Source organism: Nomascus leucogenys, chromosome 6 (genome assembly GCF_006542625.1).
Source record: "Nomascus leucogenys isolate Asia chromosome 6, Asia_NLE_v1, whole genome shotgun sequence".
Taxonomy (NCBI): domain Eukaryota; kingdom Metazoa; phylum Chordata; class Mammalia; order Primates; family Hylobatidae; genus Nomascus; species Nomascus leucogenys.
In genome coordinates this window covers 324,819-339,357 of record NC_044386.1, presented here as the reverse complement: position 1 = coordinate 339,357, position 14,539 = coordinate 324,819, and the positions used below count along the sequence as shown (strand labels likewise).

Genomic DNA, 14,539 nt, shown 5'->3' with positions numbered 1-14,539 from the left:
TCCATCCATCCATCCATCCATCCACCCATCCATCCGTCTATCTATCCATCCACCCATCCACTCATTCATCTGTCCATCCATCTATCCATCCATCCATCTTTCCATTTGTCCATCTATCCACTTACCCATCCATCTTCCCATTCATTCATCCATCCATCCATCTATCCATCTGTCATCTTCCCATTCATCCATTCACTCATCCATCCATTCATCCATCCATCTTCCCATCTATCCAACCATCCATCCATCCATTCATCCATCTTTCCATTGTCCATCCATCCATCCACCCATCCATCTTCCCATCCATCCATCCATCTGCCCATCCATCCATCCATCCATCATCTTCTCATCCATCCATCCACTCATCCATCCATCCATCCATCTTCCCATCTATCCAAACATCCATCCATCCATTCATCCATCTTTCCATCTGTCCATGGATATATCAAACAAATAATGAACACCTGCTGTGTAGCAGTCACACAATTGGTGTGGGGGATTCAAGGCAGTGGTGTGCTGGGAAATGTTTAACATCTAGCTCTCCAGGGGGAAAAATTCCCAGATATGTAGTGTTTGCCAATTTCTTTTGTATAAATACTCCCAACACAGCTGATTTCAAGTTCCCAAGTTAACTTCAGCCGAATCTCAAAAACTACCATTTTCGGTTGGCCCTGTGGGTGGCATTAGGGAGCTTCCATGACACCCGCATTGCCCAGACTGCACCACTCGGTGAAAGCCGGGAAGAGCCATGAGGTCCTGCAGGGTTTTGGTGTGTTCTCTGTCAATACAGGAGCCCTTTACGGTGCTGTGGATGAATGGATTTTAATGGGAAAACAGAATCAGACACTTATTTGTATAAACCTTATTGCAACATTTTAGCATCAATCTAATTTCTCTGGCTTATTTCCTCCATTCAGTTCTTTGTTTGACAATTTCATTTTAAACTATATTCCAGTGGCTGCACAGTAAAATCCTTCCAATTTTGGGTCATCTAGAAATAAGAGTTTTTAATTAACCAGGAATTGGTTATATAAATTTAAAAAACGAACAACATTCCTTAGCCAATAAAAGTTAGTATCTTAATTTCCACAAAATTTAGAACAAAATACCAACAGTGAAACCCCGTCTCTACTAAAAATATAAAAAAAATAGCCAGGCGTGGCGGTGGGTGCCTGTAGTCCCAGCTACTCGGGAGGCTGAGGCAGGAGAATGGCGTGAACCCAGGAGGCAGAGCTTGCAGTGAGCCAAGATCACGCCACTGTACTCCAGCCTGGGTGACAGAGCGAGACTCCGTCAAAATAAAATAAAATAAAATAAAAACTTTATTGTCACTAGCTACCTAAATGAAAGATGTGCCCTGGGGTGTGTGTGTGGCAACAGATCTGGTGCCTGTGGGGAGCTGGTCCTTCCACCAGGCACCCAGTGGGTGGGAAAGGCACAGAAACAGGCAGACCCACAGGTGCCTCTGCCGTGGGGACGGTCTGCACCCAAGGTCTCCAGGAGGGCATGGGTCCACAAATGGGTGGAAAGCTGAGCCCAGGGGGCCTGCCCAGCTAGGGTGCTGGGGTCAGAGGGCCTTGTGGGGTGCTGGGGTCAGAGGGCTTTGTGGGGTGCTGGGGTCAGAGGGCCTTGTGGGGTGCTGGGGTCAGAGGGCTTTGTGGGGTGCTGGGGTCAGAGGGCCTTGTGGGGTGCTGGGGTCAGAGGGCTTTGTGGGGTGCTGGGGTCAGAGGGCCTTGTGGGGTGCTGGGGTCAGAGGGCCTTGTGGCATTGAATTGCAGCCAGGAGACAGCAAGGGCCACCACTGGGGCTCTGAGGGGCCGTGACCCAGGGCTGACTGTGCTGCGACCAGGGTGGGCACAGTGCCTGGGGGACCTGCAAGGTGGGCAGGGGTCTGGGACAGGGTGGGAGGCCTTTGTCCTGACACGTCTGATGGGGAGGACTTCTCTGACGCAATGAGGAGCTGGAAGAAGAAATGGTCAAATAGCAGAAGTGAAAACCCCAAGGATCTGCTTGCAAGAGAAGAGGATGAAACTGAAAAGCTCAGCAGATGCCGTGGGCTCAGCCACTCACGCCAGCCAGAGCCGGAGGCTCTCCCACCCTTGGCAGATGTGGGGCATGTTTTAAAAATTTTTTAATAAGTTTAAAATAAGGTAGAACTAGAGTATAAACCTACTGCAGAGTTTTACATTTTCATCGACCTGGCTTGTCCACCACAGCAGGCCTCACAGTTGACTCATCACGCATTCCCCTCACATGCCCAGAGGCATCATGGCCCCACACCATCGCCAGGCACACAGAGCTCAGCACTGGCCCTCACCCCTCCACTAGGGACACCTGGGTTAACACCCCCACACCATCACAGTGTGCAGAGCTCAGCACTGGCCCTCGCCCCTCCACCAGGGACACATGGGTTGGGTTAACACCCCCACACCATCACAGTGTGCAGAGCTCAGCACTGGCCCTCGCCCCTCCACCAGGGACACATGGGTTAAAGCCTCCACACCATCACATGTGCAGAGCTCAGCACCGGCACTCACTCCTCCACCAGGGACATGTGGGTTAACACCCCCACACCATCACAGGGTGCAGAGCTCAGCACCGGCCCTCACTCCTCCACCAGGGACATGTGGGTTAACACCCCCACACCATCACAGTGTGCAGAGCTCAGCACCGGCCCTCACTCCTCCACCAGGGACATGTGGGTTAACACCCCCACACCATCACAGTGTGCAGAGCTCAGCACCGGCCCTCACCCCTCCACCAGGGACACCTGGGTTAACACCCCCACACCATCACAGGGTGCACAGAGCTCAGCGCCGGCCCTCGCCCCTCCACCAGGGACACGTGGGTTAACACCCCCACACCATCACAGTGTGCAGAGCTCAGCACCGGCCCTCGCCCCTCCACCAGGGACATGTGGGTTAACACCCCCACACCATCACAGGGTGCACAGAGCTCAGCACCGGCCCTCGCCCCTCCACCAGGGACATGTGGTTTAACGCCCCCACCCCCTCTTGACCTCTGTTTCCTTCCACACCAGGGTAGAATGCATCCCAGATGTCGGAAGCCCCCTGCCAAGGACCCACGCACTCACCAGGAAGCCCGAGGTGCTGTCCAGCAGGCAGCGCACACGGCAGATGAAGCAGCGGGTCAGGAAGGCCGAGTACTCGGTGGGCGCGCCTGCACCCCACTCCTGGGCCCTGAGCAGCCTCCCCAGGATAGCGTCATCTCCTGCAGACCACAGGGGCCAAGGGGTGTGGCGGTAGGAGAAGCCAAAACACATGGGTCACACGTGCAACCGCATGCACAAAGCATGCAACAAACATGCCCGTGGCTCTCACGTGCCAGGTCATGTAAACCCCATCATTGTGCAATCCTCCCGCCCCCAGCATCCCTCTAGACATCACTCGGACAAATTTTGCCTTCATCATCCCTTGCCTTTAAAAACATCGTTTTTAGTACATGTGCATGCACGACGATGGACCAATGGTTTCATCTTGCTTGTTTTTAGCTTTATAAAATGGTCTTGCATGTAAGTGCTTGGGCTTTGCTGTTTTGATTTAAGGTCAATCATACTGTCATGGTGGAAACTTTCCGTGAATTATTTTAGGCTTCTGTAGATATGTGCGAGAGAACCCAGGAGCCACCCTCTGCACAGGACCCCGGGCAGGTGTCGCCTCTCCTCAGAGCCCAAATGCAACTGTCCCAGCACAGCCCCCACCTGTCATTGCCTGTCAAGGAGCTCCACACCCGCCGGGCTCATCTTACCAGTCAGGGCCACAGGGAGGTTGGGGGCAAGCCCTGTGCAGGGGTCTTCTGTAAAAAGGGGCAACCGACTCTGAATAGCAACAATCTTTCAGGGACATTTATCGGATAACTCTAGTATGAAGCAAAGAAACTTCCTGGCAGACGTGAGACTTGAGGGGAGTTTGCAAAACAAGAGGCCAGGACTGCAGCTTGTGGCGAGGTGACAAGAATGGCAGTGACCTCAAGCCTGGCAGAGCCCAGGAAAGCAACCAGGAGTGAAGCACACTCGAGCCACACGGAGCTGGTGGCAGCCCAACCAGAGGACAGGGAGGCATGTGGGAGGACGTCTCTGAAGAAAGGTGAGATTCGGCGCTAAGGTCAACGTGGACGGCAGAGCCCACCAAGAAGGCGTGACAGGGTCGTTTCCAGAGGCAGCGACGTGTTATGTGACCTGCTCTAGGTTTTGCTGACTCACTTGGACCCCAGACACCCACCTGTCTCCAAGGGCGGGGGCTGCCCAAACACCACCTGGGGAGGGTCCATGGCCCAGTGGAGCTGCCGGCAGAAGTCCTGGCGGTCGTCCACATGGATGTAGTCGTAAATGTTCTGGTGCATTACATCCGTCTGAAATAGTGCGACAAGATCAGTTCAGCCTTACCCCAAGTGGCTTTACACATTTTATTCCACCGATGAGTAACCGAAAAATGAGATCCACTCTGCTTGTCAAAGCAAGTCACAGCCACAGGGAGAGAATCCCGCCGAAGAGACGGCGCTTGGCGCCGGTTCCCCGCTCCCTCCTGAGAAGACGTCTAAGCTGCCTGGAGCACCCGCCCACCCGTCTGCCCAAGTGGTGCCCACATCCAGCCTTTCGGGGCAAGTGGGAGGCTAAGAGACGGGCATCTTCTGGGCCGTAGACACTCTGGGGCCAAGACATCCACTTTCCTGTTGACTTGGACTCTTTGTGACTCGGTTTCCCATCACTTCACATCTTATGGCCTGTGATTTCCTTCTTCCTGACACCCAGGCCTCAACCTTCACCCACTTTCACGATGCCTCAAGGACCTGCCAGTTCACAGGCCTCTCTCTAGTCCTCTCTCCTTCCACCTGCTCAGAAGCAAAGCGGGGCCTTGACACAGAGGCCGACCCTCACAGGCACCCAGGGTCCATGTCTGGCGACAGAGGCTGACACTGTGGGCCATGAAGACTGACTTCAAGGGGGACTCAACTGTCACCACTGCCAGTGAGCGTGTCCGCGCCTGAGGAAGGCCGGCCATCCCACCGTCCTCTCCCTTCTCCTAACTGAAGAAAGTCAGGCATCTGCACCTGGAGCCTGGCCCACCACCCCCCGGCCCCGAATAATTAACCCTGCCAGGGACTGCTAGAACCTCAGGACTCTTTGAGGGGGACCTGATTCTAAACGGCGTTTCTTATCATGATGATAACCCAGTGGTTCTTCCTAACTGGAGGAGGAGCTCCTTAAGAATCAAGACTTCAGAGGAATGTAACTAATAACTCACCCTAAAGAGATGAGCATCTTCAAGCAACCCAATGGCAAGGACCCGCGGGGCTCCCGGAACAAGACGAGACACAGCCTCAGGAGGGCAGAAGGGGGAGGTGGCCCTCACTGACGGGGCTGGACTCTACTGTCTGTGCCTCCGCAGTTCCCTGCTGTGAACGCGCTGTCACAGAAAGCGGTGTACACAGGAACAGGGACCCCTCCAGGTGAAAAGGGCCGCTCCAGCCTCCCGGCTGTGCACTCCTCGCGGCCGTGGTGCCTTCCTAAGGACTGGAGGGTAACCTAGGCCAAAAAGCGCCCAATCATGAACACACCGTTGGGTGAGTCACCTTCAAGAAAACACCCCACGAGACCTCACCCAGATGAGGCCACAGGGCGTCGCCGGCACCCGCGAGGCTGCTTCTGCCTGTGCCTCTGAGTCGGGGCCGCCCTCCGTGTGGGGGTTCTCTGCGCGGACTCCACGTGGAGGGAGGGTACCCGCCAGCATCCCCCTGCCCCGCATCGCGACCGTGGGGGCACCTCGCCCGTTCCGTGCATGCACACGGCATCCGCTCCGTGGCTGAACCGCGGGGTGGGCGCTGCCGACGAGGAGCCCGCTGGGTCCGCAAGGGCCTCCTGCCCGGCACCAGCCGGGCGCCAGAGCGGCCTCCCAGGCGGGGAGTTTCTTTTTCCAGTTAAGGCGCCAACGCTCCAGCGGCTGCACCTTCTGGCCAATGTTTGTCCTTTTCCCTGTATCTCTTTTAGTCGTTGCGGCGGATAGGCCATGTTTCTTGCTATGGTTTCAACTTTCCACCTCCTGAACCATAACAAGGAGCATCTTGTATATTCTGGGTGTTCAGCCCTGCGAGCGTGTGTGCGCGTGTGTGGGTGGGTGGCTGCGTGCGTGGGTCTGTGGATGTGTGCGTGCTGCGTGGGTGGGTGGCTGCATGCGTGCATGCGTGGATGCGTGTGTGCTGCGTGGGTGGGTGGCTGCGTGTGCGTGCGTGGATGTGTGCGTGCTGCATGCGTGGGTCTGTGGGTGCGTGCGTGCAGCCCGGGGGTGTCTCTTTCTGGAATCCCCACTGGGCTGTCCAGCTGCCGTGCCCAGTCCCTTCTGGGCCACCTTTCATGCAAGGTGTCCTCGCTGCCATCCCGCCCTCCTGATGGACACCGCAAGGCCCAACCCTTCCATCCTCTCCGCATGGGGAAGGCTTTTGTCCCGAGAAATCTTTCCTCATAGATCTAGCTCTGCCCCGTTATCTTCTGGAAACTTCCATCATGCCCTGAAGCTGTCTGTGGTGTGAGCCAGGACTCAAGACTGGCTTCCTCCTGCAGCGAAGCAGCTTGCCCAGCATCTGCAGGTGCTGCCTCCGTTCAACTGCGAAGGCCCCCCGGCTAGTGTTTGGTGAGCTGTGGGGTCTCCCCGCCTTTGCTCGGGGAGTCTGCACTCCTCCCAGCCCTAGGGCTCCCTCTTTCTCCCTTGACTTCCTGTTACCAGGGGATTGTCTTCATGAGGCTCTGTTAATTCAGGGTCTGGTAAGCAATGCTGGGTTTAGGCTTCCATCCTATCCTGTTCTATGAAAACAGGTTTTCCCAAATCCAGGACTTCACAGCTCTCTTATCAAGTAGCCAACAGCTCCCCCTTTAGTGTTCACTCTGGATACTGGAATATTTCTCATTCAAAACCCCCTTCTCCTCCAGGAACTGCACGGTTCTGCTGCTCTATGGTGGCAGCCTCAGGGCCCGTCAGAGGGAAGCTTAGCTGCATAAGTACCATGGTGTCACCTCTCGTGTTTCCAAAGGGTCTCCAGGCTGAAGGATGCAGCATGTGAGAAGTTTAACAAATGCACATCCACATCCCGATGGCCAAAAAAGGGGATCCACAAGGAACCTCTCAGAGTTCTTATCCAAACCACTCTACCTCCCAATTCCACATCTTAAAATCCACTTTACACCCTGGCATACATAACACAAAACCAAGGAAACAGAGACCCAGAAACCTGGGTCTTTCCCCTTCTAAATTAGAGACCTTATGACATTTGTTTCACAGCTTATGGAAAATGGTGTGGGGACACTTCCAGTAAACAGGGGTTGGCAACAAACAGAAATACCAACTCCATCAGCTCTTACGGGCCAGCCTGTTGGTCCCTGTGCAGTAAGAGCTGGGCAACTTGGAGGGCCCCGGCTTTGCCAGGACAGTGGGAAACATGGCTCCAAACACTCCTGTGCGAGCTCTTGACACGTTTTAGTGCCAGCTTTTTAGAACTGAAACGCAGAGGAACCAGCGTCCAGAGGCAAGCGACATTCCCCTTACACTTGCTGTCATCCTTAATTTCTTCATTTATAAATGTTGCTTAAAAGACTAAAACTCCCAGCCGGGCACAATGGTTCACGCCTGTAATCCCAGCACTTTGGGAGGCCAAGGCGGGCGGATCACTTGAGGTTGGGAGTTCGAGATCAGCCTGGCCAACATGGTGAAGCCCCATCTCTACTAAAAATACAAAATTTAGCCAGGCTTGGTGGTGCATACCTGTAATCTCAGCTACTCAGGAGGCTGAGGCAGGAGACTTGCTTGAACCCAGGAGGCAGAGGTTGCAGTGAGCCGAGATTGTGCCACTGCACTCCAGCCTGGATGACAGAGCAATACTGTCTCAAAAAAAAAAAAAAAAATCCCATTCCTTTTAAAAAATAGATTCTTGCCCTCAGCTTCAACGGCCACAGGCAAAGACTTATTTCCCAATAGAAGGGAGAGACTCCTTCGGCCTTGTGGTCACGGTCAGGATGAGGCATGCAAGCTCATCTGCACCCATGGTCACGTGGCCAGCAGCTGCTGCTTCACCTGGATCCCCCACTCCCTGCATCTAGGGAACCTGGCTTTGTCATTGCAATGCCTGATGCCCCCAGCCAGGTGGTCCTGGGACTTCTCCAACTCACCAGTCACCAAGGCCTGCGCTTGCGCCAGTGGCACATGGCAGTGCTGGAGGCCTGGGTGCACCTGCTGCATGGGAACCCGGCTGTCCTCACAGTAGCTGGTGCTGCACCAGATCATGAGGCCCTGCATCTTCTGGAGCTCTCTCTCTCTCCAGCTCTTCACCATGGAGTCTGCCGCCTCCTGCACCAGGGCAGCTGCAGCCCCGCCCTGGTGACCCACACCAAAATGGCCCTCACATGAGTTTCCATAGACAACCCTGAGCTTTGTAGGCCCCAGAAGGTGACCCCCACCCCCAGTACCCTCCCTGAGCAGCCCCAGGCCTCCCCAAGTGCCTCGTCCATCATCTCCAACCCTGAAGTCAGGTAACGAAAGGGAATCAACAGGCGAGAAAGGGCATCAACAGGCGAGAAAGGGCCTGCTGCTCAACCAAGGCCAGACAGCACACGTGGCGGAGGGCGTAGGTGAGCTGGAAAGACTTCTCCAACTGAGGCAAATCTGAAGACAGGGTGAAATGTGAATCCTGTTTAGGTTGAGGAAGCAAAGTTCTGTGTTTTAATCATCAGTGTGGCATGTCTGCCCTAAGTCTTTCTTAATCCTTTAAAGTCTGATTCCTACAAAGTGACATCAAGAGACGTGGTGGGAGAAATGGGAGGGGGAGAGCATGATGTTAACATTATCCAAATCGTACAAAAACAAACCCTCCTTTCGTCAACTAAAGACAGTCTTCATTTCAGTTTTACACCACCACTCAGGGAGTTTAGAGTAAAATCATTTCCAATTTTAATATGCTGCTCACTCTAACGGCTAACATTTTTACCTCTTTGTGCAAAAGCTTGCACACATCTGCGAACCATGCCTGTGGGGTTCTAACTGCTCTGATCAACGAGCTCTAATCTTTGAGAGAACGAACAACTTACCGAATCAACAAATGTCAATGGCAACTAAAATAGACGCCTAAAGCCGTTTATGCATCACGAAGCATGCTGAGCTTGAAGACACTGACGTTATGCACTCACGCTGTGACCGGGAATAATTGGTTCCTGACTTTTTGTAAAGCATTTTGCACAATAAGCTCACACAAGCACAAAGCTGTTCTAATATTTTCATGAGATATTTTGCATCAACTAGAGGCAATGCCTGATTTAATGGCATTTGGAACCAATTTCCTCACAATCAAGGCAAAACTTTTTTTTTTTAACTTCTCATGCTTGGGGGAAAATGACCAAGCGCCAAGAAAACAAAAAGTCCAATTAGCAAGCTCTGACCTGGAATCAAAGCTGCTCTGCACAGCACCTGCCCCTGTCCCCAAAGCCAAACCCTGGAGTGAGACCATCGAGCCATGGCTAAAGGCAGCGGCTCTGGGTGTGTCTGGAGAACTCGGGCAGCTCCAGATGCAGTGACTAGAGTTGACAGTGGTTCTGAGCATGCAAAAGGCAGAGCAAGTGGCCTTCTCTAGACTCGGGCCCTGCACATACAGACCAAGCTGAAGCTGCTCTGTTTAGGTTGACAGAGTCACCGAGCCACACCCTCATGTCCGCCCATGTCCTGTCCTGCGAGTGCTCCCCCGTTCAGCGCACCCCATGGTGAAAGACACACCAAACCCCAGCAAACGCACACGGACCCAACGGACCCACCCCACTACTCTCCACGCATGTAAAGGAAGCATCCCACGGCAGCTCCATGAGATCTGAAGACAGAAGACAGAGATGAAGAGGATGCCGGGTGGCCACCCAGACGCTCGTGCCATCTGTGGGAACGAGGGACCCACCAGCTGTCACTTCAGGTCCCTTCTCATAGGGCGCATCAGGAGATGACAGTGCCCCAATCACAGATAGCAGGGCACGCTCAGCAAAGCCTGTGGTCATGTGGTATCAACAGCAGCCGCCTAAAGCGATGTCCCTCTGTGGTAGGAGACGCCGCGCCGGGCACCAGGGCTTTTCCCAGCACTCCCCTGCTCAGTGGCCCCGTGGTCTGGCCACAGCCTGGCAGGCAAACACCGCTGCTGGCCATTGTGTGGGCACAGGAATGAGGCTCAGAGCCATCAAGGTTGCTGCTGGGACAACAGAGCTGTGTCTCCACCCTGCACTGCATTCCCAACAGGGCAGTGGCCTGGACACCCCTTGGCAGCCATGTCCGCCACACGGTGTTCCCTCTCCCTGCACACAGCCATGTCCCCCTGCGTCCTCCACCAGGGCCGGCCCAGGGGTGCTGACGAGCTGCACCTTCACGTGGATGCTGGGGGAGAGGCCATCCCAAGGAGGCATCCAGTGTACAGAGGCAGCCACGGTGCAGAAAACAAGCTCACTGCAATGGGCCCGGCAGTCACATGGTCCTTGCAGTTCACAGGGAGACTGGCCTTGGGCTCAGGGGCAGGAGATTGAACTCAGAGGCGGACTAGAGGAGCTGCTTCGCAGAATCACCAGCAAGGCAGCAGCGACTTCAGCTGTGGGAAAAAATTCAAAATCCCGGCTCTCATGGACTTTGGATAAAACTGTACAGCCTCAGGGCCTGCGCAGACGTGAATTCTAATGACTTGTCAGGGACTAGTGTGGGTGAGCGGGGTGGTTCACGGCTTCCACTGCCTGCTGCTCTGCACAGCCCCCAGGCCCCCCACCCGACCAGGGAGATTCGGCCCCCAGGCCCCCCACCCGACCAGGCAGGTTCGGCCCCCAGGCCTCCCACCCGACCAGGGAGATTTTTGCTTTAATCACTGTGTGCTGCCTCTCGCTCAGCATGAATGCTGGCTCTGGGACCATTTCCTCGTAGGCAGAGGTGCTGGGCAGTGCAGGGGTAGGGCTTCCCCTGGGGCCGGTGTGCACCCCCCAGTGTCACAGCTTCCCCCAGCGCCCAGCAGCCTCCAGGTATGCATCTCACCTGGGTCCCAAAGGGAGGTTTCCTACCAGCCAGCCCTGGCCTGAACATCTCGGGAACTTCTCCACTGCCAGGGTCATGGCCCCACCCCGTGCCACCGAGGGTCTGGTTCTCAGCCTCAGTGGGGCTGGGGTTTCCAACGGCCCCACCTGGGCCCTGCGGACACTGCTGCCCCTCTGTTGCTGTATCTGTGTCCTCAGAGTCCCTTTAGTCCTTCGTTGCTGAGCCGGTGCTGCTGGTTAACACTTCCTTACACTAAACCCGTCATAAGTCTTTCTATAAAACTGTTCAAATTTCTGCACAGTTTCTGTCTCCAGACTGAACCCTAATATACTACTCTCTATTTTTCAAAGTTTTGTTTTGATCTTTCTCAAACATACCTGTTCTTTTTTTCATCATAAGCTGTGCTTTCTTTAAATTGCTGCTTTTATATTTTATTGTTTTAAATCTATTTGTTTGCCAGTTTCCTTTGGACAGCTTTGCTCCTTAAGTTCTTCCAGGAAGCACGGTTTGTTTACCTGTCGGCTGCCCCTGCTCACCATCTATGGCTTCCTTGGCATTGTGAGCTCGTCTGCAGGGCGGGTGTTTTTGTGGGAGTGGCTTGTGGAAGTGCAGATAAAGGCCCCCATTTTTGCTTCTTTGGGTTCTCCAGTAATCTCATCAGTCTGCAGTACGCCTGATTTCCAGATCCTGGGAGTCCTCGCCGTGCAGTGGGAGAAATTTTAATTCTATAACCAGCATCTGATTTTCCATGAGGGACCCCAGCTCCTCCCCAGACAAAAAAAACAGCTCCCTTGCTCCCCTCCTGGCCTTGAGTGGGATTTTTTTTTATTTTTATTTTTATTTATTTTTTTTGAGATGGAGTCTTGCTCTGTCACCCAGGCTAGAGTGGAGTAGCTCCATCTCACCTCACTGCAGGCTCCGCCTCCCGGGTTCAAGCTATTCTCCTGCCTCAGCCTCCCTAGTAGCTGGGACTACAGGTGCACGCCACCACACCCAGCTAATTTTTGTATTTTTAGTAGAGACAGGGTTTCACCATGTTGGCCAGCCTGGTCTCGATCTCCTGACCTCGTGATCCACCCACCTTGGCCTCCCAAAGTGCTGGGATTACAGGCGTGAGTCACTGCGCCCGGCCTGGTGGGATTTTTTATCGCACCTTTTCCCGCGTGAGTTGCCCTTCCAGGGCTTGGTATCTGACGAGGCCTCAACCCCATTCTCTGCCTGGAAGTCTGGAGTCATCCACCTGGGGCTGGCTGGGCAGCATTCCAGATGAACCACTCACACGTCAGGAAGGGCATTTCCACAGCAAGCTGTGTCCTGAGTGCACCAAGAAGCTGAGGGTTAAGACGTTGACTGGGAGCAGCTGAATGGGATGGTGCCGGTGGGGCAGGGGGCCTGTCGGAGGGCCTGAGCCAGAGGAGACCATGCCGCCGTCTGCACACCACGGTTCCCTTAGACCAGAACACCCCTGACACTGGGCAGCCTCTCACTGAGACCCCGAAGCCAGGCTGGAAGAAACACTGCCCTAGACAAAGCTGGGGTGTGGAGATCTTTATCTGATAAGAGCTCAGTGATAGGAAAAGCCTGATTTTAGGCATTACCAAACCTTGAAGACAACAAACATTTACAAAGGGAAGGGAACCTAGCACTTAACAGACTGGAGGGCTGTTCTGGTTTCATTACCTGATGGAAGCCCAGATAGTCCACGATCGTTGCTGACGCATAAAATATCGTCCCTTCTGCACTCACGACCAGAGCAAAGCCATTAAGAGACTAGAAGAAAAAACAAAAAAAAATCGAATTGGCTCACCCAAAATGAAAAAGTGCAAGAATCCTTTGCTTAAATTTTCAACAATATCCTCCTGTTTTGTAGTCCATATTCATAACCTCTAGAAATGCCCACTTTTTATTTATTACCATTTTGTCACAGGCTCCAAGTTAACAGGCAACAGGAGAAGGCAGCCATGGTTTACAAGGCCCCTTTTCTAATAAATATAAAATTATGTGCACCTTGTCTTGGTGCGACAGTGAGACTTGGTACCTAAGACGAGGCAGGAGCTCTCTGTTTTCTTCTGCAGACGTTTCCGCCCACATACCGCCTTCTACACACTGTCTGGAATACCCTTTGGCTTTTCTAAGGATTTTTATTATGAAAAATATAGAACTCCATCGACCAGCCTGGCTAACATGGTGAAACCCCGTCTCTACTAAAAATACAAAAATTAGCCGGGTGTGGTGGTGCACACCTGTAGTCCCAGCTACTTGGAAGGCTGAGGCAGGAGAATCGCTTGAACCAAGGAGGTGGAGGTTGCAGTGAGCTGAGGTCGCACCACTGCCCTCCAGCCTATGCAATGGAGTGACACTCTGTCTCAAAAAAAAAAAAGAGAGAGAGAGAAAAATATTGAACTCATCAAGTGTTTTTCTGTACCTAGTGAAATAATCACAATTTTTCTTTAGTGTGTGATTGATAGATTTTCTGATGATGCAGCATTCTTGTACTTTATGAGGTAAGCCCCTTTGATCATGACTTTTTAATATGCACTTGGAATTGATTAACCTCACTTAACCATCTATGTTTAAACTTGGCCTGTAGTTTCTCTCCATATTTTGCAGACAGTATACACAACCATCAAGACACGAGTCGCTCCTGCACCTTTCCTTCCATTTTCTGGAGCTGCTTAAGATGAGGGTGATGTGCTTCTGGAAGGCCTGGTCCGCCTCACCCTGAAGACCCTCCAGTGTGGGCACATTTTGTGGAGATGGTGGATGAAACGGGGCAGATTTTAATACCATGTTGATGTATTTATTGTTAGTGTATGCAAATTCTTTATTTTTTCTTCCATTAACTACAGAATCTTAAAAAATTTTCTAGAAATTCATTTCATCTTGATGTTAAATTCATTCGTGTATGTTATTCACAATATTTGCATGATTATTAAATCTCAGTTAGAGCCGTAATTATTGTGGGATTTTGGAGGGAGCAGATGGAGAAGGCAAGGATGTGGCTGTGTTGTGCTTGATGTGACATTTTCCTCTACTTGAGAAGCGAGCCCTGCAGCCCCACCCTGCAGCAGCTTCCTGGGGCCATCACCGGTGAGGATGCGGGAAAGACAATGGCCTCTGAGTTGCAGGATCTGTCCATGGCAGCAATGGCCACTGACGCTGAGCAAGCACAGGCTACCAGGTGGAATATCTCGCCCAGTCTCACATCCTGCACGAGGTAGAAGCTGGGGGTGAGGGGGCTGAGTCACCTGGACGCAGCTTTCATAAATGTTTCCATTTGCGTCTTTAAAACACAGACATTTGGAGACTTTAACTCCCATGATGTTTGTGGCTATCAGCAGTATATTATATACTAATTTCCCTTAAATCTGGACCCATGCTGGGTACTTTTATTTTCCTTTTTTCTTTTTTTGAAATCTTTGCCAATTTGAAAACAGATATATTATTTCTGAAAAGAGATAAATTATTTTACCATTATAGTTTTCATTTCT

The 14,539-nt window shown here is 52.8% G+C and overlaps 1 protein-coding gene across 3 annotated transcripts in view; it reads right to left on the bottom strand.

Moving 5' to 3' along the window:
• AHRR (aryl-hydrocarbon receptor repressor) overlaps nt 1-14,539 on the bottom strand; it is a 106,754-nt gene that overhangs the window by 8,559 nt on the left and 83,656 nt on the right. For 2 of the 3 annotated variants that reach the window (XM_003263188.4, XM_030813868.1), the window contains 3 exons: nt 12,729-12,818; nt 4,242-4,371; nt 3,095-3,231 (listed from right to left, as the gene is read on the bottom strand). In XM_003263188.4, coding sequence (XP_003263236.3) covers nt 3,095-3,231; nt 4,242-4,371; nt 12,729-12,818 — 357 coding nt within the window. Of the gene's footprint in view, nt 1-3,094; nt 3,232-4,241; nt 4,372-5,744; nt 6,140-12,728; nt 12,819-14,539 lie in introns of those variants that run through there. The other variant, XM_012501654.2, reaches the window with a different exon arrangement.